The sequence below is a fragment of the Bos taurus genome, chromosome 17 (assembly GCF_002263795.3).
Source record: "Bos taurus isolate L1 Dominette 01449 registration number 42190680 breed Hereford chromosome 17, ARS-UCD2.0, whole genome shotgun sequence".
NCBI lineage: Eukaryota > Metazoa > Chordata > Mammalia > Artiodactyla > Bovidae > Bos > Bos taurus.
This window is the reverse complement of record NC_037344.1, coordinates 68,580,661-68,604,891: the sequence shown is the minus strand read 5'-3', so window position 1 is coordinate 68,604,891 and position 24,231 is coordinate 68,580,661. Positions and strand designations below refer to the sequence as shown.

Genomic DNA, 24,231 nt, shown 5'->3' with positions numbered 1-24,231 from the left:
CGGACAAGGACACTGGGGAAGGGTTTCCCGGGGGAGGTGGCTCTGGAGCTGAGCGTCTGGGACAAGGGCAGCCAAGCAGGCAGGGAAGGCCTGCCAGGCGAGAGGTCCTCCTGGGTCCTATCGCTGCTCAGGCCTGTTGGCGCAGTTAAAGGCCAGCCCTGCCGCCTGCGAGGAGGACAGGCCGTGACCACCCGGGGTCCTCTGGCTCTGGCCAGGCCCCGGGCACCCGTGGGCTCTCAGTCTCCTGGGCTCATCTGGAGGCTGGTGGGGCCTGCTTGTCTCTCCACCTTCCTCAGCCCTCCTCTGAGTATTCTTGCTTTGACCTCCAGAGACTCAGGTCAGGTTTTGGGCACACCGAGGCCTCCCTGTCCCGTGCTGCTCCAGCAGTCGGCCACCCCGAGGCGGGGACCCCGGGCAGGCCGGGCAGGGTCCTTCTTCTCATCCCGAGGCTCACATGGTCATCCCCTGGCGGTCCAGGCAGGTGTGGTCCATCTGAGAGCCCCCTTCAGGTGTGAGAGAAGGGGGCAGGGGAAGGAGCCTCAGGCGGGCTGTGGCGTGGGGGCTGTGGCAGCCCCCTCCCCATCGTTTTCCCCTCAGGTCTGGCTGCCAGCCATGAAGGCCAAAGGGTTGGAGATCTCGGGCACCTTCACCCGCCAAGCGGGCACCATCTCCATGGACCTGCAGCTGACCAACAAGGCCCTGCAGGTCATGACTGACTTCGCAATCCAGTTCAACCGCAACAGGTGAGCCCCCGAGGCCTGCCTGCCGAGGGCCCGCGCTGGGGCTTGCGGGCTGGCCCCGCTTTCTGCTGGAGGAGGGTCTTCCTCACAACTGCAGCTCCGGCCAGCTCTCTCTGAGGCAGTAATTTTCCTCACCGTGACCTCTCTTTGTGGGCACCAAAGTCCGAGGTCAGTGGTGGGGAGCTGGGGGTAAGGCACCTCCCTTTAGTGTTACCTTTCCCCAGCACCCAGGGGGGTGTTTCCCTGACAAAATCTCCAGACCTCAGCAGCTCCCCTCTCAAGGCGTCTCGAAGAAGGCAAACAGGGAGTGGGTAGCACCTCTGGGAGCGACGTCCACTCCCAGCGCCTTGCCCTCAGGGTCCCCTGCACTGGGGATCAGTGGGGAAGGCCTCCTTGGACCCGGCCAGCTAGGCCAGGGCTCTCTGGGGAACGCAGGCAGCCTCTGCTGATGACCCTTCTTCCTGAGTGGCTCTGGTGATGAGCAAACTGAGCCTCTAAGAAGTTGACTGAAGGGGCTGCTTCCTCAAGGAGAGCCTGTGCGCCAGTTTTTCCCGGCCGTCTGTCAGACTAGGGAAGTGGGCACTCTGTTCCTTTCCCTCAGGGAGCCCTGCAGGCCCCCAGGAGTGCTCCTGATCATCGCTCACAGTGAACTTATGGTGTGTGGCCAGCTCCCTGGGTACCAGGCCTTGTGTCGAGAACTTTAGGAGTCTTTGTCTCTCTTGAGCCCCTTCACAGCCCAGTAAGGTTGATGCCATTAACCTTCTTTGGTAGAAGAGGAAATGGCAACCCACTCCGGTATTCTTGCCTAGAGAATCCCATGGACAGAGGAGCCTGGCAGGCTATAGTTTATGAGGTCGCAAGAGTCAGACAGGACTTGGTGACTAAACCACCAAAGCAGGTAATGATACCTGAGCTCAGAGAGGGTGAATGCCTCACCCACGGTCACGGTCGACAGAGGTCGGGCTCCCAGGAGAGTCAGGAGTGCTGAGGCACTGTGATGGCATTCGCGTCCCCACGGTGTCCCCTGCTGCGTCCCAGGTGGGTCTGAGACCACAGTGGGCAATGCATAGGGTGAGGTCAGGCAGCTCAGGCTCTGGGTCTCAGCAGCGCCGCTCACCCAGGTCTGGGCGCGCCCCTCCCTGAGTCTCTGTGTCCTGGAAGACAGGAGGTTGTGTACCTGTCACTGTGTTTACAAGGACAGGACTTCAGGTGCCCCGCCTGGGCACAGGGGGTGCTCAGTCCGTGGTTCCAGTCGGTACCGTGGTGACTTACCTTCCAGTGGCCGGGCATCTCTCACGTTCTTGGTGCCCTCTGATTTGCCCACATGCCACTTTACCAAGAGGCAGGGCTTTCCGGAAGCTCTGTGGCCATTGTGTGATCCAGCCAGTTCTGGCCCAGACAGTAAACCCAGTGTCTCCCCTGGGATGGTCGCGTCCCTCCTGGGAGGCTGGGGTTGGTTACTGAGACGTGAGCAGTCACAGTTCTTAGGTTAGAAGCAGCTTTTAGGCCCCTGGTATGACATGGGGCTCCTGGAGGGCAGGGCAGGACGCACTGACCTGGGCCTGCCCGGTGCCTCCCCCAGAGGAGAAGGGGGAGCAGAGACGGGTTTTGGCTAGCCCAGGTTCTCTTCCATCTGCGGGGCCATTGAAGCCTGGGAGTGGGGTCAGGAGCTTGTCCCTCTGGCCTGGGTCTGGTCTGGGGTGAGGCTGGCTCGCTGGAGAGCCTTCTCCCCTGCTGCTGCCAGGCCCCGGGTCCCCAGGAGCCTGCCTGCCCTGTGTCAGCGCCTGCTCCCCACCATCCCCACGGGGCTTCTCTCTCCCCAGCTTTGGCCTGGCCCCCGCCGCCCCACTCCAGGTCCACGCACCGCTTAGCCCCACCCAGACTGTGGAGATCTCCCTGCCTCTCAGCACGGCGGGCTCGGTCATGAAGACAGAGCCGCTGAACAGCCTGCAGGTGCGTCCCAGGGAGGACCAGGCACCCGGTCCTTGCCCACGTGCCCTGGGGAGGACCAGGGAAGCCCTTGGGGCCTGGCTGGCTCTGTTGCAGGGCTGTGTCTGTGGAGTCTTGTTCTTAGGCACAGACGGGTGGGGATGGGAAGGCCGGGGGCCGGTTAGGGGATGGACATGGCTTCTGGGGAACCTGCTCAGCTGCGCTCACAGGAGCAGAGGCTTCCTGGGGCCTCAGTGGGCATCAGGCATAGGGGACGACCTGGGGCCTCTCTTGTTCCCAGGTGGCCGTAAAGAACAACATAGACGTTTTCTACTTCAGCACCTTGTACCCGCTCCACATCCTCTTTGTGGAGGACGGGAAGATGGGTGAGTCCTGAGGGCACCCCTGGGGTCCCTAGAATGGATGGATGGAGTCCGTGAGTCACTGGCTCCCCTGCAGAGCTAGAGGGAGGGTCACACCTTCCCAGGGCCCGAGGGTCTTGCCTGGCCAGCTCTGCTCTCAGCCTGACCTTCAGCCTCTAGACAGTCATCCCACGGGCCCCCCGAGGCAGGGGCCCTAGGCCACGCATCACACCTGATGCCCACCCCTGGGCCCCAGCGGGAACCTTCGGGAAGGTACGTCCCGTGCCCAGAGGGCTTAGGCCCTCCTCAGCAGTCACCACAGGAGCCCATGACATCACTGGGACCAGTGAACGGGCTGCTTGGTGCCAGGGCCGGAGGCTGGACGTGGGCAGGAGCAGGGAGGGACCCCGCAGAACACTAGCTCAGAGTTTGCCGAGGGAAGCAGGAGGGGCTATGACGGAGCCACCCTGGTCTCGGGTGCAGGGCCTAACCGCCCCGCTTCCCGATGAGGGTGCTGAGCAGGGTCCCACCTGTGCCCCTGCAGACCGGCAGATGTTCCTGGCCACGTGGAAGGACATTCCCAATGAGAACGAGGCCCAGTTCCAGATCAGAGACTGCCCCCTCAACGCGGGTAGGGCTCCCGAGCCCTGTGCCTATCCATGCTGCCCTGTGCCCTGACGCCAGCCCTGAGCGCCAGACCCTCCATCTCTGACCTTGTGACCCCCAGAGGCCGTGAGCAGCCGGCTGCAGAGCAGCAACATCTTCACTGTGGCCAGGAGGAACGTGGAGGGCCAGGACATGCTCTACCAGTCTCTCAAGCTGACCAACGGCATCTGGGTGCTAGCCGAGCTGCGCATCCAGCCAGGCAACCCCAGCTTCACGGTGAGGCGCCCGCTCCCGCCTAAAGCCCCGGGGCCTCTGCCTTCCTGCCCGCATGCCTGCCCGGGCTGGGGTCGGCCCTGGTGGGGTGGGGTGGGGTGGGGCATCCACCCTGGTGTGAAGAAGCACCAGGATTCTGACCTTAGAAAGCTTCAGCTCAGTCCCATCAAGTGTCTCAGATAAGGCACCAAATCCGGTCTCTGAACAGTGAAATGGACTAGAATCGGGCCCTGTGAGGCCCACCTGGTACTGGGAAGGAGCTCTCCTGGGCTCAGGGAGCCCTGGCCCCTGGGCTCCCCTCTCCCAGAGAAAGGACGAGGCTTCCCAGAGGCTGCGCCGTGTCCCGGCCCCTGAGAGCCCAGGCTTGGCTTCTCCCCGCACCTGAGCGGGCAGGCATGACCCCCGACGCTGCTCCCCGGCCCCCTGGCAGCGTGGGCGCCGCAGCTGGTGGTGGTAATTTCCGTCTCCCTGTGTCTGGTCGCTGCATGTCCACCTTCCCTGCCGGTGCCGGCGGTGCAGGACCTGGAGGTTAGCGGACTGCTTTTCTCTTCCTCTTCCCCCGTCCTCTCAGGCACTCCTGGCACACCCCACCTCCTGGCCTGGCCTCGCCCCCCTGCTCCCCAAAGCCGGGCAGACGCATGCAGGCTGCAGGCCGGGGGACAGACCACCCCGCTGCCACGCCCTGTGCTCTCCAGCCTGGCGCTGCACTCCCCACAGGCCGTGCGCGCAGAGCCCTCAGAGGAGACCGGGGCCCTCAGAGCAACGGCGTTGGCAGGAGGGGCAGCGAGCCTGTCTCTGCTACTGGGCTTGCCAGCCCTCCTCGCGGTTAGAGCTGAGCCAGATCTGACACAACTGCTTCCTGTGCAGGAAACCAGAAAGATCCCCCCACCCCCAGCGCCCCCGCAGCCTCCCTCCTGGCCCCCAAACGTCCTCAGGGACCCCCACCCTCCACGGATGGGGCTGGCCGCCTCGGGCTCTGACTCACGCTGCAGCGGCTGCGGGGGCCGGGACAGCAGGTCTGTGGGCTGCAGCCTGTTTGGTCCCCGCCTGGCTGGCTGCGGGGCCGCCCCCTCGCCGGCACCGCACAGCTGCTCCAGCCGCTGCTGCCGCCCCGCCGGGCCCCACGTGCACCCCACCCTCTGCCATCTGCTCCCCTCCCCGGCCTGGAGAGGAGCCCCAGGAATAAGGGGTCCCTGCCTCCCACCCTTGTCCCCCTACAGCTGTCCCTGAAGTGCCGAGCTCCGGAGGTGTCCCAGCACGTGTACCAGGCCTACGAGACCATCCTGAAGAACTGAGGCCGTCCAGCACCCACCCCAGCTTCCTCGGAGCCCCCTGCGAGGTGGCAGCACCTCCCCCATGAGGGGCCAGCGAGGCTCCTGGCACCCCCCGGCTTCTCAGGCCTGACTGCAGGGCCCGCTCAGGGCCTCGGGGTGCTCCTGTGCCCAGGACTCTCCTATTTCCATCGTGCTGATGTTTGGGGTCAGGTGAGGAGGGCACCAGAGGAGCCAGAGTGGCAGCAGGAGCTGCATGGGGTAACGAGGGCTCCTCTCCGGCTCTTCCTGACCTGAGGGCGAGCCCGCAGTGCCTCCTCAGGCTCCCAGCCCGGGATCCCTCTGCCCTGTCTCCCTCGGCTGGTGGCAAGGCCCTGCCAACTGCCCCCTCCTGGGACAGGCCCTGGCAGGCATCCTGGTGTGCGTGGGTTCCCCTGGGTGCCAGGAGAGCTGCTCTGTCAGGGCCGGGGTTCCCGGGGCCTGCCCGCACCCCCAGCCGCTGAGCCGCTCAGGGAAGACCAGGAAGAAGCTCCCGAGCCCCTCACGGCTCCGGCCCCCAGCAGACCCCTGGCAGATGTGCACCCCGCCCCCCTGCCCGCGAGGACAGTCACTGCCTGTGATAACATTCCTGCTGTGCCCGGGGCTTCTGGAGTGAATGGAGCTGAGGGGTGGGGTGCCTGGGCAAGCGGGGTGCTTCCTCTCCGGGGTTCTTAGGGGCCCCCTCCTGGCCTCCCAGGGTCAGTTGTGTCTCACGGAGCATTAGGTTTTCCTGTTACTGCTGTTTAATAATAAAGAAAGATTCTGCTTTTGGCAGTCATGGACACTTCTTTCCCCTCCACCAAGTGTCAGAATTAAAAACTGCCTCCAAGTGGTCAAGGTTGGTTTTCTTGAGCTCTACAGTAAGAATGCCTAGTATATATAAATAGAAATTATATATTGTATGTTTACTCTTATTTTCAGAAACAGAAAGTGAATAAAAATGATGACATCAAGCGTGTCCCCGACCAGTGTTTCAGGTCCCGAGGCTGCTCTGGGCAGGGTCCAGGGCTCAGCTGTCAGCCCCCGCCAGGCCCTGTGGACAGCGCCTTTCCCTGCCTCTCTCCTGTCCTTGGGCACTGCCTGCTGGTCTCCCAGCACCTCTGCCACCCTTGACCCCAGCTCTACCCCAGCCCACACCGTCATGCCTTTAGATGCTCGAGGGCTGAGTCCATTCTGGTTTTCCTTGGCTCCCAGGGTTGGCAGGAAGGCCCAGCACCGGGCATGTCCAGGCCGGCTGCAGCGGCTGTCCCGGCCCCCACCAGGGATACCCCTCATGTTCCCCCATCCTGGCAGTGGCCTGGCTACCGAGGGTGTTGGGGGGGACCCCGGGTAGGACTCCGTGGGCAGAGCTCCCAGTGGGTTCTCAGGGCCGTGTGGCTGCTGGGCCTTCGGCCCTCAGCAGCTTCCTGCCCCAGCCACTCCCTGCCCGCACCAGACACACTGCTGTCCCAGCTGCCGGGGCATCAGCAGGGGTGCCTGGCCCTCCACTGCCCCACCTCTGACCCCTGGGGTGTCACCACCATGCCCAGGGACCCCAGAGTCTAGAGCCAGTCAAGACCCTTGACTGGACAACCCCAGTTCTCACCCTACCCAAAAGTCCCCAGCTCAGAAGGCGCCCACAACTGTGGCCATGGACGCACCCTGGCCTGCCCTGTCACCCACTATCCCGGACCTGCTGAGGCCCAGCTCCCACCAGGCTTGGGAGCACACCCCTGTCCCCAGGGTGGGCGAAGATGAGGCCCAGGACCCAGCCCGAGGTGAGGGGAAGTGCTGCTGAAACCTTCTGGCTGGCCTGGCCAGACAGAGGCCCGTGGACCCTCATGGGACACCTGAGGCTCGTGTGCTCGGGCCTCGGGCGGTTATGGGAGGAAACTCAGCGTGATCTCGGCCCCCCTTCCACTTCCCTGTCCCTCCCTCACCCCGGTGACACCCCTCACATGCACCCCTGGTCTGCATGTGCTCAGGCCTCCATATTCTCAGGTCTCGATGTTCCTCGGGGCTGAGGGAGGGGGCAGTATGGCATCTCGCAGAAGACTCTCCAGGGCACTGAGCCTTCGTGACCAGCTGGGGAATTCAACACAGCAATCAGTTACTCAGGAGGGTCTAGCAAGCACCCCGGGGGCTGCCGGGTTCTCTGACCCGACACCCTGCGCAGGCCTGCGACGTGACCTCGTTGTACTTTTTTTTTTTTTAATCTTCACAAGTGTTTTGTTTCATAGAGTATGATTCTGGACCAAGGTAAGTTCAGCCACACAGAGGATGAAGTTCTCCCTTCCACACTTCCTCTGTTCTTATTTTCCTCCCTAGAGGCAAAGTTCATTGCTACATTTTGGTCTTCCAGGAATGATTCTGTGCCTTTATAAAGCAAATCCTGGGAGGTACTAAGTAAATAGCAGCACACCCTGGAGCTACCAGCACTGGGCTCTGTTCACCCATCAGTACGAGCACAGCCACCTTGGAATTCCTTATGCAGAGGGGCTGTTCTCTGGCTGTTTCCATCTCCGCGCCAAGCAAAGGTGCAGTGAGTATCTTCCTACAGACATCCTTGGCCCTACACCCAAGTGCAGCTGTTGGATCCAGCCCCAGAATGGCTGGACCAGAGGGTATAAACATTTCACATCTTAAATTTTAGTTCTAGTTTTGAAAAGGTAATGTATTCACATGGTTCAAAATCCAAAAGGCAGACAGATACAAGAGATTCAGTATATATATCAGATATAGTCCTCCTCATACCCCTCCCTGAAAGGACTAGTGTTACCCTCCAGAGAGACTCAGTGGCGTATAATATGACCTGCACCATACTCGTGCCTTGCAGACTTCTCCATTATTAGTTCCATCGTAGAGAGCAGCCTCATGCCTTTTATAGCAGCTGTGTGGTTTTGCATTGAACGGCGGCGCCGTGAGGAACCAGGCCTTGCTGTGAAGTCGTCTGAGTTGTGTCTTTGGTGGTGTTAGCGCAAGTGATAACTGCAAAGAACATTCACTTTCATGTCGGTAAATTCCTCAGACAGAAATTGCTGGGTTGAAGGTAGGTGTGTTCATCATCTTGTTAGCTGTTGCTAAAAGCTCTCTAGTTCACACCCCCACCAACCAGGAAGGAGCTGCCCGTCCCCCACACCCTCACACGCGTGGCGTCCTGCAGCGTGTTCAGGCGTCGGGTGAGAAATGGCGTCTCACTGTCTTTTAAACAGGCCTCCATCCCTGTGTTTTTGAGCCTTTGTGTGTCCTTTTCTATGAGCTGTTTCCTATTCCTTTGCCCTTTTTGATCCGGTTTTTGGTGCTTTTCTTCCTGGTCCGCCATTGTTCCTCCCGTCCTGTTTCTGGTTTTGCTGCTGTCTTGACTTCTCCATGCTGGAATTGCGTTGGGGGCGTCATCCTCCTTGCGTCCTTGTTCCCGGTCCCTGTCTCGTCTTCGTTTTTGCATTCTGAGCCTGTTCCTTCTGGGCTTTATGTGAGGAATGAGGTAGGGATCCAACTTTCTCTTTTCCCAGATGGTTACCTAGTTTTTTCCACACCATTTCCTGAATAATTCGTCTTTTCCACACAGATCTGAAATGTCATTTCTGTCATACACGAAATTTCCACATGTATATGAGTGCTTTTCTGGGCCCTGTTCTGTACCAGAGAATTTGTCTATATGTTGGCCATTGTGGGTGTCTGTGTTTGTTTTGGGGTTTTTTGGGCCATACTGTACGGCTTGCGGGATCTTCCCTGACCAGGGATTGAACCCAGGTCATGGCAATGAAAGCCCTAACCTGACCACAATGTGTTTTTAAAACCACCTAACCTAACATACTGTTCCTTTATATTTTTATAATTTATAGCACCCTCTTATTCACCCTTTGGGGCCCATTTGATCTTTAGAACGAATCTTTTTTGAATGATGTATTATTTTTATTTGGATCATATCAAATGTTTATATTAACTTATGGAGAACTGACACCTTTATAATGATGTCAGTAATATTAGTCTTTATATCCAAATGTAGGAGTAGACGCCTTTCCATTTGTTCATACTTTATGTCTCTGTAACATTTTAAGTTTCCTTCATTTAAGTCTTCTTGCATGGGGAGCTCCCTGCGGGCCCAGTGGTTGGGACTCAGCACTTTCACTGGCAGAGCCCAGGTCTGATCCCTGGCTGGGGAACTAAGATCCTGCAAACCGCACAGCATGCCCAAAAAAAAAAAAAAAAAGTTCTTGCATGTACATTGCCCTCGCATAGATTCATGAGTATTTTCTATTTTTTGGTTCCTTTTGTGAATGGGATCTTTTCCATATGCATGTTTATGATGTAAATATATATTTGTTAATATATAGAACAAAAGAATAGGAATATTTATAGTGTAAATTACAAATTATGTAACATGTACTTTAAAAACTGAACCCAGACCTCATTTGGGTTTCTCTAGTTTTCCTACTCACGTCCTTGCTGTGTCCCTGGACCCCACATTCCATGTGGTTGTCGCGTTTCCTCAGTCTCCCTGGGTCTGCGAGAGCTCCTCAGACTTTTTCTGTGTCATGACTTTAACCGTCCCGAGGAGTGCTGGTCACATATTTCGTCGACTGTCCCTCAACTTGGGTTTGTCTGGCGTTTTCCCCACGGTTAGCCTGGGGTTCTAGGTTTTCCGGACAGAGAGCAGGGAGGTGCCCTTCTGGTCACGTCACGTCAGGGGTGTGCGCCCTCGCCACGGCTTAGCGCCGCGCGCCACGCTGCGTCACTTGGCTGAGGCAGTGTTTACAGCCGTCTCCTCCACGAAGCTGCTTCCTCCCCTTTCCACACTCTGTTGGGAAGCAAGTCACGAAGCGCAGCCTACACTGCATGGGGGCAGGGGACAGCTACAGAAAATACTTGGAATTCTTCTGTAGGAAAATGTGTTTCTTCTCCTGGATTTATGTATTCACTCAATCATTTATACCAGTTTGGATTCATGGATATTTATTTCATAATTTGGGTTTAATCCAAAAGTGCATTATTTATTTTATCGCTTAAATTTTTTAAGCTGTGGCCATTGGGAGCTCTTTCAAGTAAGCTCTGTGTCCCTTTAACACCCCCGTCCCTCGGTTTCTTTTTTTTTTTTAGCTTGTGGGATCTTAGTTCCCTGACCAGGGATCAAACCCATGTCCCCTGCAGTGGAAGCTCAGAGTCCTAACCACTAGACTGCCAGGGAATTCCATCCTTTGGTCTCTTTTGAGCACTTCCTTCCTTTCTGATATTATGAGATGTTCCACCTCATCTTTTACTTGTCCTGCTCCAACCCTAGCACCAGCCTTCTCCAGGGAACCTGGACAACAGAATCAGAAACCAAGATCTGGGTGCTGGGTGAGCTTGTTGCTCATAGGGTCGCCCTTAGAGCAGACAGAGCTAGGAAACACCTGTCTACACACTTAGCTGTGCGCACACACACACCTGCCTTTGTTAACCAGTGGCTGCGTGGGTGCATGCTAAGTCACTTCACCGTTTGCGACCCTATGGACTGGAGCCTGCCCGTCTCTGTCCATGGGATTCTCTAGGCAAGAACACTGAGTGGGTTTCCGTTTCCTTCTACATAACCAGTGGTTATTTGCATAGAAACTGAGATCACTTTATATGTACAAACTTAGTCCTCCCGCTAGCCTTCCTAGATTGTCTTGTTTTCCTCTTTGTATCATCTCATTTCATCCCACAACGGTATGAGTTGAAGACCATTATTGAAGCCCTGTGCTGCCTCCTTGAGTCCTGGTGGTTGTAGAACCCCACGGCCTTCAGGCGGTTGACGGAATCAATGCGCGAGGTCTTACAGTGGCCACCAAGGACCCAGCGTGCATGAGGCATGGAGTGATGAGAGCTTCCCCAACTCAGGACTTGGGAAGGTGAGTTAAGCTGGAACAAGTGACAGACGGTGGGCAGGACAGACCGTGATTAATGGGCAGTGCACTGACCCGATGGCTGGGCCAGAGGAGTCCACAGCAGACACCCCTGGAGCTGGACACGGTCCATGGCGCTCAACCCCAGGGAGGGGCTGGAATCAGGCAGAATGGGGAGAAGCCTGGGGCCAAGGTCAGGCAGCGGCTGACACGCAGCCCAAGCTCTCTGGCTTACTAGTCTTTGGGGAACCTGGCCCTGGGCTGCCTGCTCTTGTCTTAGCTTCGCTCCCACAGGGCCACAGGCACCGACTCACCTCCTCCTGAGGTGCTTCTAGGCCCTGATGAAGATGGGCTTCTCAGAAGGTCGGCTTCAGTGGCCCAAGGTCCTGGGTTCCAGTCCCTGTTCTGCCTCTTTCCTGCTGGATCCTTCTGAGCAAATCCTTTCATCCCTGTGGGCCTCAGTGAGCACACAGCACAGGGCTGGGCACATCACAGGTCCTCTTTTATTTATTTATTTATTTAGGCCACACTGCACAGCCTGTGGGATCTTAGTTCCCCATCCAGGGATCGAACCTAGGCCCCCCTGAAGTGGAAGCGTGGAGTTCCAACCACTGGATGGCCAGGGAAGTGCCCACAGCTCCTTGATAAGTGGGAATGTGTCGCCCCTGTGGAGTCTGCATGACTTTGTGGGGACTTTTCCATATGCTGTTCAGAGTGCCCCGGAAGAGGGCGCCCTGTGGGAAGTGAAGGGAAGACGGTTTCCAAGCAAGGCCATCAGAGCCGGCTCCCACGTGTAGGCGAGAGGGTGCTCGAGGCAGGTGTGGTCCCAGCGAGTGCCCTGAGAGAGACTATCCTCAGGTCAGCCCCACACCCTGCTGGCGGTCGGCAGGGCAGACGGGGCCTAGTTTATTTACTCCAAGGAACTGAGGCAGCTCACAAAACCCAGAGACCTGAAAAGCGCCAGAGGGAGAGTCAGGTGAAGGGAAAAAGCCCACAGCTGGAAAGCAAGATAAAGCCGCTCACTGGGCCTGAAGAGCTGGCACGCCAGCCAGATGTAGCCACAGCCCTGGCTCCGAGCTCCCTTAGTGGCCGAGAAGAGTGAAAGCCGACCCAGGCCCCTGACCCAGGTGCCATCGCCTGCTCCCCAGGGTGAACCCCCTTCCCCGCTTCAAGACCCAGCTGCTCGTCCCTTCCCCGCGTCCCCTAGGCTGAGGTGAGCAAGTTGTGCTCTTTTTCTTTTAAAAAAAAATCTGTCTCAGCATCTTGGGAAGCAGTTAAGATTGAGGCTGTTTGTTGCAGAGACAGACAAGCGAAGTGCTTGGCCAGCGCAGAAACGGTGATGTCTGTGCGTGTCCCGCAGTACCCAGGCATCAGGGCTGGTCAGAGATGTGGGAGACCCACCCCCACCACCACTGCAGGGGCAGGGTGGGCAAGCAGAGGACAGGGCTGGTAAACCCAGACTTCTCAAGCCCTGATGGGGAAGGAAGGAGCGTCCTGCTGGCTCCAGGAGTGGGGATTTGGGCTCTGGGAACTTAACATGGAGGTTGTGGGATGTGAGAGAAAGCTACAGGTGGAGACTTAAGCAGAAAACTTGGCCTTAGCAGTGAGGGAAGTGGTGTGGACCAATTTCTGCCTCTTTCAGCCTTGTTGGGACAGGGATCTGGGGCACACTGGGTTCAGCACCCTCTGTCCCACACCCCCTCCCTGATGCCCTTATTTAGTGTTGGCCCCCGTGTGCAGGAGGGACAGGGGAGAGCTCCTCACAGGAGACCACAAGGGGAAGGTTCAGGGACCACCTGCTGACCTGCAACCCTGGACAGCAGCCCCCTCTCTGGCCTGTTTTCTTCTCTCAGAGACACCAGGTTGAGGCTTCAAGGATCGTGTAGGTAATAGCTTAGTGTGGGGCCTGGCACGTAGTAGGAGCTCAAGAAACGGTGTGTGCCTTTGGTGGATGCGGAGCAGAGCCAGCGCAGTACAGCGACTCGCCCAAGGTCACACAGCCGGGCCGGATCCGATCCAGCGGGCGGGTTTGCGAGGAGCCAGCTTGGGGGAGCGATGTTTGGAGGAGCGGGCGCGGACGTGGGCGGGAAGGGAGTTCTATTTTGGAGCGGATGACAGCGCGGAACGCAAGGGGGGCTGGGTCCCTCCCTGGGCTCCCCGAATCCCAGTCACCTTCCCGCGACCCTTCCCGGGAGGGGCGTCCCGGGCGGGTAGGGGGGAGCGGGAGGGGCGGGCAGGCGGTTACCTCATCGCCGCCTCCGGGAGGCTCCACTCGCTGCTCGCTGCTCGCTCGCGCGGCCGGCTGGGGCGGCGACTCCGGGCGCCGGAGCGAGAGAAGGACGGAGGGACTGAGGCGTCGAGAGGCAGCGCCGCCCCCTGCATCCTGCTCCGCCGCGGGACCCGCGAGGCGAGGAGGTCCGACCTCGGTGCCCCGTGCTGTCGCCGGCGCCTCCAGTGGCGCTGCGGGGCCGAGGCCGTGTCTGCGCGCGGCGCGCTCGGTCAGTTCTCTCCTGAGCTTGGCACTCACCGGAGCTGCTCGTGCGTCCGCCGTCCGCCTGCTCGGCTGTCTGTCTCTCCTGTACCACCAGCTCCGACCTCCAGCCTGGCCTCCCTGGGCCCCCGGTGCTCCAAGGGGCGATGAGGAGCGCGGCGGGGCTGGGGCGCACGGGGCAGGGCGCGCCGGGCGCACAGAGCGGCTCCGGCCCATGAGGCTTCCCAGAGCGGGGCGCAGCAGCACGCGCGGGCCATGGGAGGCAGCCTGCGGGTGGCGGTGCTGGGCGCTCCGGGCGTGGGCAAGACGGCCATCATCCGCCAGTTCCTGTTCGGTGACTACCCCGAGCGCCACAGGCCCACGGACGGGCCGCGCCTCTACCGGCCCGCGGTGCTGCTCGACGGCGCCGTCTACGACCTGAGCATCCGCGACGGCGACGGTGCTGGCCCCGGTCAGAGCCCCGGGGGGCAAGAGGTAGTGGACTGAGGGGTGGGCAGGGGCCTGTGACAGCATGTGGGCGGATGCTCGGTGCACACGTGCGTGTCCGCGTGGACGGCCCGGGAATACCCGACTGTCCGTGGACTGAAGGATCAATGTGTGTCCTGGCATTGGTGGTTTTCACCTCTTCTGCCGGTATACAGTTGCCCCAGCTCAGGGCCAAAACCCGGCGATTTTGCAGAGTGGCTTTTTCTCGCTTGCTTAAATTGCTATTTCTCTGCCTCCGCTGGTGGGTGGGGATTAGTGCATGGGGGAGCATGGTCCTGCCTCCCTGAGAGTGAGTGTTCCGTGTCTGGAGCCACGAGCAGAGCCGCAGTGGGAGAGGTTGAAGCCAGACACCGGGGTGTCCGTTCTGAGGGCATCATTCTCTGCTCCCACATTCCTATGACCTGCAGCCAAGACTTGTTTAATAATTTTGCAAAGTCCAGGGCAGACTTTGAATCCTTGGGAGTTGATGCGTTCAAGAAGTGAAGAGGAAAGTGCAGGCAGGATTAAGCAGGGCTTCCTGGTGAGGGTGGCATTTGGGCTGAACCGGGACGGATGAGTGAAATTTTGATTAGAAGAAGCGGCGGAAGCATTTCCAGGTGGAAAGAGCAGCGTGTGCTTCGGCCGAAAGCCTAAGTGTGTACAGCTGCCGTTAATCGGTGGTCTCCGCAGGCTCAGGAACACGGGCCCAGGCTCGGAGGCAGGAACTGCTCCTGAGGGCGCCCGGGGAGGGGCGGGGCCTGGCCCGAAAGAAGGAAACCATGGGAAACAGAGGAAGGGGCGAGGAACGAGACAGGCCTCAGGGGAGAGGAGACCCAGAGAGAAGAAGGGCTGGACGCTGACTGGCTTCAGGCACGGTTTTAAAAGGTATACCCCAGCGGCCATAAGGACAGTAAGGCCCAGGGAGCTTGCGGGAGAGGGCCACAGACGAGGAGGAGAAGGACCGAGGCTTGAGCGTGAACTGTGTGGGTTTCGCGTCAAGGCTCGTTGGAGAAGGTCTGGACGCGAGAGAGCAAGAAGAGGGCTTCGGCAAACTCTGGCCTCCTGCCCCCCAGGAGTGGCCGGACCCTAAAGACTGGAGCTTGCAGGACACGGACGCCTTCGTGCTTGTCTACGATATCTGCAGCCCGGACAGCTTTGATTATGTGAAGGCGCTGCGGCAGCGCATCGCGGAGACCAGGTAAGGTGCGCCGCCCAGGTTGCGTGTCAGACGGCGGGGAGTGTTTGTGGGTCTGGCTGGGCCTTTTTTCCCCAGAGGTGAGTGGGTGGGCTCTTCCGCCGTCCTGGGCCAGGTCTCAGGCCTTTTCGGGCCTGGCCTCTGGCCCTAAGCGGTCTTTGTGGGTCTGGTGTTTGCTGGGGGTTCTCTGGGTGCAGGAAAGTATGCTCCTTAGTGTGTATATAACCACTGGAAGGATTCTCCGGCCATGGGGGGGGTCCCAGGCACTGCGACCTTCATCCTCCTTTGGCCTCCAGGCCGGCGGGCGCACCTGAAGCGCCCATTCTCGTGGTGGGCAACAAGCGGGACCGGCAGCGGCTGCGGTTCGGGCCGCGGCGCGCACTGGCTGCCCTAGTGCGCAGGGGCTGGCGCTGCGGATACCTCGAGTGCTCCGCCAAGTACAATTGGCACGTGCTGCGACTCTTCCGGGAGCTGCTGCGCTGCGCGCTCGTGCGCGCACGCCCTGCACATCCGGCTCTGCGCCTGCAGGGGGCGCTGCACCCGGCGCGCTGCAGCCTCATGTGATCGAATTGGAAAAACGCCGCTTACGGCAGGGAGGGGCCTTCTAGTTAACTAGAACCGGGGACTCGGATTGGACGAGATTGCCCAACTTCTCTTGGATTGGACAGGACAGTCTCCTCCCTGATTGGCTGAGGAACGCTCCCGCCCAGTGTCCTGGGCGACAGGGTTTTCTTTGAACCTCATTGGGCCCAGCAGGCCCCATTGGACAAATTAGTCCTTTCTGGGACCTCATTGGGTCACGATCCGACTGGATGAAAAGGACTTGGCTATGAATCTGATTGGACACGCTCAGACTGCTCTTGGAGTTTCATTGAACCAACTGTTAAGTCACACCTCTCGGGAGGAAATAAAGGGGAAGCAAGGTGCACCTGGCATTTCTGGGATGGCAAGATAATCTTGGGGAATGCCCTGATGGTCCAGTGGTTAAGACTCCAAGCTTCCACTGAAGGGGCATGAGTTCGATCCCTGGTTGGGGAACTAACATCTCTCATGCCTCACAAAGTGGCTAAAAAATAAATTTTGTGCTTCCCAGGTGGCGCTAGTGGTAAAGAACCTGTCTGCCCATGCAGAAGACCTACACCTAAAGGTCAGGGCCATTGCCCCCTCGCAGTTGACTCCAGAGTCCCAACCTGTAATGAGGGTTCTCATATGGATGTGATGGCCCCAAGGCCGGGTCTCCCAAGACGCAGACACAAGTAGCTGGAAGAAAACTTTACTGTCAGGCTCTGCAGGGCCACGGGACCTCAGGAAGGGTCCTTACTGGGCTGGTCCAGCCTCCTCTAAGGCATTCAATAACATTAGTAATTAAATAGCAATGCTCATCCCCCAAGCGGAATGTACACCAGAAGTCCCATTGTGCCATGTGGTCCCGAGGGGTCTGGTCCCATGAGGTCTGGTCCCCAAGAGGCAGGGGCACTCCCTGATGCAGAGGGGTTAAGGCCACAAAGGAGAAGGGACAGGGGACTGGGGGCAGCTGGGCTGGTCTGTCACATCCAGGAATCCGGCTCGGTCTTCGGGCTGACTGAGCGCAGGGCATGCCAGGTCCTGGACCCCGTGGGTCCAGGTGGGCGGCGGGGGCCCCTTGGTGTGGGGATGCGTGAGGGTTTCCGATCTGGCTGTGTGTCCATCCGGCCTCGTGCCCAGGTCCTCAGGGGCTCTGGGCCGGCCAGAGGACTCCCGGGTGCATCTGGTGGGCCCCCTACACCGGGGCAGGGGCTGCCCTCATCGGAAGAGCTGGACAGGGCTGGGCCTCGGGGCCCGGGCAGCCCATTGGCCATCCTGCCAGAGTCCCCGGGTTGGCCACACTTGCCACCCAGGACGCTGAGGGACGAAGAGGAGGAGCTGGAGGAACAGTAGGCTGAGTCAGGAGCTGGAGGGTCTGGGGCCCGAATTGGGTCAGGGGCTGGTCCACTGGGGGTCCCACCAGCAGCAGCAGCCTCAAGGGCTCGGGCGTTGGCTAGGAACTCCTCTTCCAGGCGCCGAAACAGTTGCTGTTCCTGCTTTGGGTCAAGCTGCAGGGGTGTGCGGAAGACACTGGCCGGGATTGTGCTCAACTCTGGACTGGGGCTGGGGACCCTGGGAGCTGCAGGGCTGTGAGCACGGGGAGTGTGGGGGCTGCTTCTGCCCGAGCCCCCACTGCCTCTGCCCCGCGGCACCCAGGAGTGCTGCCCATCTCGGTCCCGACGCACCAGCAGCACTGTCTGCTCTTCACGGCTCTGACTCCGGGCCCGCCGGGCAGGGCTGGGGGCCGACAGCTGGCCTCCCCTGCCTCCTGGGGCCCCACGCGGCCGCCCCCGATCCAGCCGGTCCCGGGACTGGCTGCGTGGGGCAGGAGGCCGTCTCGGGGAGACCGGGGTGCCCGTGGTCACCCGCCGGCTGGGACGCTCCCGCCGGGGGCCAGTGCCTGAGTCTTCACTGCGGGCACCAAGGGGGCCGCTCTGGGCCGAGGAGGCTGAGGAATCGCTGTCCCCAGAGTAACGGCGGGAGCGGGGATGGGGGGGCAGCTGGTCCCGGGCCCTGGGGCAGGGGAACAAGAGAGAAAGGTGGGGCAAGGCAGAGAGACCCGGTGCACAGAAAGGGTGGGGAGGGGAAGGAACAGGCAGACGCATGGCTGCGGGCGAGACACCTGTGGTGGTGGCGGGGGTGCCAAGGGTTTCTGTCCGTCCTGGGGACTTCCAGGGAGAAGTGAGAAATTCTGCCACAGCTTCTCGCAGCCAGGGCCACCCTCCGCCACCCCACCCCAAGGCAGCGGAAGAAGCAAGGCCCCAAGCTCCCCGCTCCTCAAGCCTCCAGCTTCCTGGGCAGGCCAGAGGGAAGCTGGGTTGGATTGGCGGCCACCCAGCCCCCAGGGCCCGCCCAGCTGTGTTGTTCGTTTGCTTGGGTTGCCATGGAGATGGGAAGCCAGGCCCACCCCCACCCACGGGAACTTTTCCCAGGGTGTGAGTCACAGGAGGCAGCGTCATCCAGGCCAGGGCGGGCGCCCCCCACCCCCACCCCCTGGACCGCGGTCCCATGTCCTCTCTCCTCTCACCTGAGTGGGGTCTCGGGCCCCTCCTTCGAGCTGCGTAAGCCAATGGGTGTCACCTCTGGGCGGGAGCCCCGGCGCTCGACCCCTGGGGCTGGGCTACCAGCTCGGGGGCTGGGGCTGGGTGACACTCGCTGCGGGGAGAAGGTGCGGGTCCTGGGCTGGGGCGGGCGGTGGGCTGCAGGGAGAGAGGGCGGGTGCCGCGTGAGGGGCGGGGCCGCAGAGGTGCACGCCCCCACGTTCCCGCCCCGCCCCCGAGCCTGGACACTGACCCGCGGAGGAGCAGCGGCAGGGGTCGTGCTTGTCCAGGTAGTGCTCCAGCGTGTCCCAGCCGCCTCCCACACGCACCATCACGTGGCTCCTCAGCACCTGTGGGAGCCCGGCGAGCGCAGGTCACCACGCGTCCCACCCGCCTCCCAGGCTCTGCCTGCTCCGGGAGCCCCTCTCTCTCACCCGCACGAAGATGAGCAGACTGGAGTCTCCCACGCGGTACTTCCCCTCCGAGACCTTGATCATGGGAAACTGGTCTGGGCAGGTGCAGCGCCCCAAGATCTCCCTCACCTAAGAGGAAAGGCTGGTGGTCAGGGGTCAGGTCCCTCCTCCCTGGGCCTGATGTCAGCAGCTCCAGGGTCAGAAGGAAGTAAATCCTTCTGTAGAGCAGAGGCTCCGATTGTGTCGCCCTGGACTTGAGTGCCACCTCTGTACTTGACCTTTCACCAGAGCTCCTTCCCTTCTGACTACCGAGAGGGCAGGGAGCCGACCAGGACGAGGTGAGGAACTGCTTCCTTTAAGTCCCTGAGCCCTTGGGGGAGTCCTCACTCACTCCCCCTCACCCATTTCAGAGACGTGAATGTTGAGACCCACAGAGAGGCAGGTTCGGGGAGGAGGCAGGTCTGAGTACAGAGGACCAATGCCATATGGAGGCAGCAGTGCCACGGATACGTGGGGCACACGCAGACACCACCATGCACAAAGAGGTCACTGGTCCGGCCAGCACACATGGCCAGCACGTCTGCCCACATGCTCCCCAGGCCAGGAGCTGCCAGGCTGGCTATGTGGGCAGCCCCACCCGCCTCCTCACCCACAGCAGAGCTGCTGAGAAAATGAGCAGGTGGAGCCTCCGGTGACCCTGGCCCGGGGTGGGGTGGCAGCCTCTGCCCACAGCCGTCCGGCTGCCCGCCTCCAGGATGGGCACATCCCGTCCTAACCTCCTGATAAGAAGGAAACTCTTGGCCAGGCTGTGGGGGTGTCAGGGACACCTAGGTCCCGGGAAGAGGAGGAGGGAGCTAGAGTCATGGTCTAGCACCTTCTACATGCTCAGCATAGAGCTCATCCCACAGCTCTTTGACAGGATGTCAGCTCCCAGTAGCATGTCTACTCTGTGCTGGGCTTCCCAGATAAGTCCCGGGGGAGGAGTAGGGACCCGAAGAGCCCCTGGGAGCTTCCCTGGGCACTCAGGTAGCGCCTACTGTGCGCCAGGCACCTTGCCCTGGACCATGGGCCCCATTCAACCTCGAGCTCAGTGATGGCGTGAATGCCGCGGTCTAGCAGTTGAGTGCAGGGAGGTGTACTGGAGGGGCTCAAATCCCCAGAACGTAGAACACTCAGCGCTTACCTGGGGCACGGTTAGCACCGAGAGGAAACAGGGGGATCATCGTGCCATGGGGCAGTGGAGGCTGAGTTTTCTCGCCAGGCCCTGTGACCTCACCCAGCACTTAGCCCTCTCTGCGCCTGCCTAACTCTTTGGGGCCGGGTATCCACTTGGTGCTCAACATACACACGCTTTCCCCGGGGCAGGCTGTCCTGCAGCCACGAGGACAGGCCGCGGAAGGTTGCCCGCACCACCCTGCCTGCTGGTGCCTGGGTTGTGCTAGAATAAGCCCGGCCACTGGGCACGCGCACTTGCGGACTCACCAGCTCATCGAGGTTGCGCAGGTCGCTGGGAGTCATGCGCGGCCCACGGGCTGGAGCTCCTGGGGTGGCGGTGGTCTCGGTGGTGTCTTCCCCGGCACTGGGGGTGTTGGAGGCCGGGGGCGTGGCGCGCAGCTCCCGCTCAATCTCCTGTTCGAACTGCACGAGGCGAGGGGCCAGCAGGCCGAGGCGGGCGCCGCGCCGCGCCACCTCCAGCAGGCACAGCACCACGCTCTTCTCGTTCTTGCGGAGCACCAAGTCCTCCGTCTCGAACATGAGCACTTCGGGCACACCCAGCTCCGCGCGGCACCAGCCGATGAAGGTGGCCACGTTGTCTCGTGCCATGAAGGAGCCGGGCACCACGCTGTGGGCCTGGAAGGCCACCCCACGGGCCGGCCGCGCGGCGGCCATGGCACGGGCGGCCTCAGTGACAGCGTTGGCATGCTGGCACAGGGTGGTGCCCGTGGCCAGCCCCGTCAGGAAGCCATCGCCACCGCTGGGCAGACCCAGACCGTACAAGGCGTTGAGCCACTCGGCCAGGTCCTCCTTCATAGCCTCCACGTAGGCCTCGCTCGAGCGGAACGGCCGCACACTCTTGGCCGCGGAGCCGGCGATGCCCGCCACGGGGTCTGCCATGCCCGGGCCAGCCGAGTCACTGTGGGCAGGGACACGGGTCAGGATGGTTGTGGACCCAGCAAGTGCGGCACAGGCTAAGCCGCTGACCACCTGCACCTGCTTGTCAGTTCAGACCAAATGCCTGCATTTTGAGAAACTTCTCGCCTCTGTTTACCCGTCTGTGAAATGGATACAATAATAGAACCTTCCTCAGAGGAACTAATGGGATTATTTTTATAAATGACCTCAGTGTCCATAAGTGTTGGCTGCTTGGTTCTTTCGGGAAGAGGGATTGAGAAGACTTGTCTGAGTCCTCCTTCCTGCCCAGGCAGGGAGGCCCCCATCTTACTGCCCCTGTGAGAGGCGAAGAGCTATGCCCGAGAGAGAGTAACCTGCAGCCCTGGACTCAAGAGTAGGAACCCTGGACCCGACCTCAGAGAGGGGTTAGATCCGCTGCTCAGGCCTGGTGGCGATCCCACTTACTCCGGAAAGATCCCAGGTCCTCCCTCAACCCGTTTACCCTAAAGACTGTGTCATTATAACACCGACAGGACGGCAGCAGCAGTAAAGCAATTGCAGTGACGGTGGCCAGGGCTAAGCGCGCAGTGATATCTCCATTTTACAGATGAGGAAACTGAGGCGCAGAGCTCGCTCAAGGTCGCACAGCAGTGGGTAGCGGAGCTCGGCCCTCCAGCCCCGTGTGGCGGCTCCGGCGGCCGGCCGGGGCCAGGCCCCTCCTCCAGGGAGCCTCCCTAGCCCGACTGGTGCCTGTGAGCCGGGACTCGGAATGGCTGTCGCCAGCCCTGGCCGTCCTCTGGGCTTCTGCCCAGAGAGGGTGCGGGGCTGCCCAAGGTCACACAGCCCCGGGAAGCAGAGGCCCGCGGCTGCCGCCACTGGGTCTGCTTCTCTGTGTGCCGGGCAGAGGGTGCTGGGGGGTGGGGCGGGGGGGGGGGGTCCCTGCACTCACCTGGCTCATCCCGCGGCCTCGGGGAGCATCGCCCCGGCTGGGCCGGAGCCGGGCAGGCCGCCGAAGGGAGGCGCCGCCCGAGCCGCAGCCGATCCCGGTCCCACCGCCGCGTCCTCCGCGCCTGCCGTCTCAGCCCCGCCTCCCTGGAATTCGGATCCGGCCCGGAGGAGGTGGGCGGGGCCGCGCGCTCTTAAAGGGGCCGCGCTGTTCTTGGGCTGGGACGGGGCTGGAGCCTCCAGACGCGGGGCGGGCCCGGGACCCGGCCCAGCCCTGAGCAGAGGCGGGACCGGGTTCCCCGGCGACTCTGCCGGGCCGGAGGTCCCATCCTCAGACCGGGTCCATTCCCCCTCCTTGGTCTCCTGGGAAGGGGTTTGGGCGTTTTTAGTGGCACCCCCTCGGCAGATGGTGGCCTCCCCTGGTGAGCCGCATGGCTTGTTCCAGAGAGGAACTCAGGAAGAGATAGGGGACCGGGGCTGCGGAGTCACCTCCGGCTGGCGGGAGTGGACCTCCTTAGGTCCGATAAATGAGGCCGTCCGGCCTTGGGTGGCGGCTTCCTGCCAGCAGCGCTGGCCTTGGGGATGGGGAGAATGGCTCTGTTTTACCCCCATTCAACCACTGGCTCCTCATCAAATATTCTTTGTTAAACCCTGAAGTTAGGGGAACCCGTTTCTCAAATAAGAACGCTGAGAGGAGGGCAGGGAGGGGACTGGCTGAGGCCCCTGTGTCTGAGGCTTCGGCCCCTGCCCTGGACCACCTCTGGCCGCTCTGGTTGGGCACAGAATAAAGGCTGGAGGAGTGGTTCCTGAGGGTTAAGCCTGGATGGTTTCTTTTCAAACTGCAGAGGAGAGACCTGCCCAGACCAGCGGGAAATCCTGCCCCCTGCTGTGGCGGGGCGGGGACGCCAGGCCTGGCTGGGCAGTAGCCTTGCTAGCCAGGCGGGGCTGCTGGGGGGAAGCACCACCAACAGCAGCCAGTGCTCAGAGCTTTAATTAATAAAACCCCTACTGTGTGCCAGGCCTGCTGTACTCTATGGGGGACGCTCTTATGCCCAAACTAGGACTCAAGTCTGGAGAGGAGCTGGTGGCGCTGGGATTTGACAGATGACTGTTACAGGAATGCCTTCTTTCAAGGATGGGGCATCCGTCGGGTACCTACAGTGTGCTGGACCTCCCGGTGCCAGGCTGCTCACGGGCACCATCCACTGCGTCCTCGCAACCTTTCAGAAGGGGGGGCTCTCACCTCAATACCCAGATGGTGCAGGTCCCACTCTACCTTCCCAGCACCCCTTCCTCCCCAGCGCCTAGTGAGGAAGGCCCGTGCCTAGATGTGATACAAGCTGACACTTGCTGAGCGCCTACTGAGTGTCAACGACGCTGCAAACCAGGAGCAAAAGACAGAGAACGAAACAGAGCCGGCTATGAGGCTTACAGTCTGGAGAGATGGCCCTTGGGGTGCTGTAGGGACAAGGAGCCAGGGAGAAGGGGTGGGGTGGGACGGGCTTGTCCTTTTGGTCCAGGGAACGGGAAAGGTGAGGGAGGGAGCTGTGTCCATGTCTGGAAGGGCCAGGGTGAAGGTCTAGGTGGGCCTGTGCCTCGTGGGTTGGAGAAAGGGGGAGGGGGCCTGTGAGACTGCAGAGGAGCGAGATGCGGGCGGGGCCTGGGACAGCTGCGGACGGCTGTGTAGGGCTTTGTGGGCCATGCCGCTTTGCACGGACATGGGAGCCACGGAGGGAGTTTGGAGCAGGGGAGGGGTGTGACCTGACTTATCCCTGTGGCTAAGGGCAGGGACCTAGGAGGGAACCAGGTGGTGCCAGTTGGTGAGAGAAGTTGAATTTTGAGGCTGTATTTTGAGGGGAAAGCGGGTAGAATGTGCTGGTGAATGAGGTATGGGGGTGAAGACAGAGTCCCAGGTTTCGGGACGCTGATAGCTGGGGAGGACAGGTTTGCTACAGACGGGGCCGGGTAAGATTAGAGTGTGGAAACGAATTCCCGAAGTATCCTGTGAGGTATGACGCTGTTTGGTATTCTGCTTCTACAGTCTGGGGAGACGGAGGCCCAGAGAGCAAGGGATGTGTGTGGTCAGCAAGCTGTACAGGATTTTGACCCCTGCTTCTATCTGCCCCATGACCTCCCTGGACATGGGCAAGTTCAAACTGGACCCAGGCCTGCTGTTGATCACTGGGTGCGATGGTTAAGCTCCCTGAGTGGCGTTTGCACGGTCCGTAACATGGGACAACAGCTGTCACATCACGGAGTTGTGAAAATACCGTCACTCAGCCCAGCGCCATCAGGGTGTTCATCCACTGCGCCGCTGAGGACCAGGGCCCGAGGGGACACTGTTTCTGTCTGCAGCCCCGACTCCAGCGTTCTGACTCTAGACACATGGCAGGTGTGGTGCCCACTGGTGTGGCCAGACCCACGGCCTGGGCCATGGAGGGCT

At 60.8% G+C, this 24,231-nt stretch overlaps 3 protein-coding genes and 1 non-coding gene across 12 annotated transcripts in view; 3 read left to right on the top strand and 1 right to left on the bottom strand.

The window, feature by feature from the left end:
• The window catches only part of AP1B1 (adaptor related protein complex 1 subunit beta 1), a 48,385-nt gene extending 42,212 nt beyond the window's left edge, over positions 1 to 6,173 (top strand). For 4 of the 7 annotated variants that reach the window (XM_059875910.1, XM_059875907.1, XM_059875909.1 and 1 more), the window contains 7 exons: positions 330 to 509; positions 598 to 743; positions 2,564 to 2,693; positions 2,971 to 3,055; positions 3,576 to 3,662; positions 3,759 to 3,913; positions 5,131 to 6,173. In XM_059875910.1, the coding sequence (XP_059731893.1) occupies positions 330 to 509; positions 598 to 743; positions 2,564 to 2,693; positions 2,971 to 3,055; positions 3,576 to 3,662; positions 3,759 to 3,913; positions 5,131 to 5,205 (858 nt within the window). In that variant the 3' untranslated portion in view covers positions 5,206 to 6,173. 7 annotated transcript variants of the gene reach the window in all.
• Positions 1,169 to 1,265, top strand: LOC112442099 (small nucleolar RNA SNORD125). The gene has a single exon (XR_003030117.1). It is a non-coding gene; the product is annotated as a small nucleolar RNA SNORD125 (small nucleolar RNA).
• A 7,230-nt stretch (positions 6,174 to 13,403) lies between the features above and the next one.
• Positions 13,404 to 16,306, top strand: RASL10A (RAS like family 10 member A). Its single transcript, NM_001083645.1, is given in 3 exon segments — positions 13,404 to 14,028; positions 15,093 to 15,217; positions 15,511 to 16,306. Coding segments are annotated over 3 exon segments (612 nt in total). The 5' UTR covers positions 13,404 to 13,809; the 3' UTR covers positions 15,779 to 16,306.
• A 165-nt stretch (positions 16,307 to 16,471) lies between these two features.
• GAS2L1 (growth arrest specific 2 like 1) lies at positions 16,472 to 21,936 on the bottom strand. Of its 3 annotated transcripts, none has more exon segments than NM_001083698.1 (6): positions 16,472 to 17,791; positions 18,306 to 18,477; positions 18,572 to 18,668; positions 18,753 to 18,860; positions 20,214 to 20,865; positions 21,793 to 21,936. In NM_001083698.1, coding segments are annotated over 5 exon segments (2,040 nt in total). In that variant the 5' UTR covers positions 20,847 to 20,865; positions 21,793 to 21,936; the 3' UTR covers positions 16,472 to 16,761.
• Positions 21,937 to 24,231: the final 2,295 nt, after the last annotated feature.

Bases quoted from the DNA above. Each gene is read 5' to 3' on its own strand.
- GAS2L1 (XM_015475554.3), bottom strand. From the start codon at position 20,846: ATGGCAGACCCCGTGGCGGGCATCGCCGGCTCCGCGGCCAAGAGTGTG. The intron at 18,478-18,571 runs GTCAGTGTCCAG...CTCTCCCTGCAG, and splicing joins CTGCCGCTGCTCCTCCGCGG to CCCACCGCCCGCCCCAGCCC. The intron at 17,792-18,305 runs GTGAGAGGAGAG...CCCCTGCCCCAG, and splicing joins GGGCCCGAGACCCCACTCAG to GGCCCGGGACCAGCTGCCCC.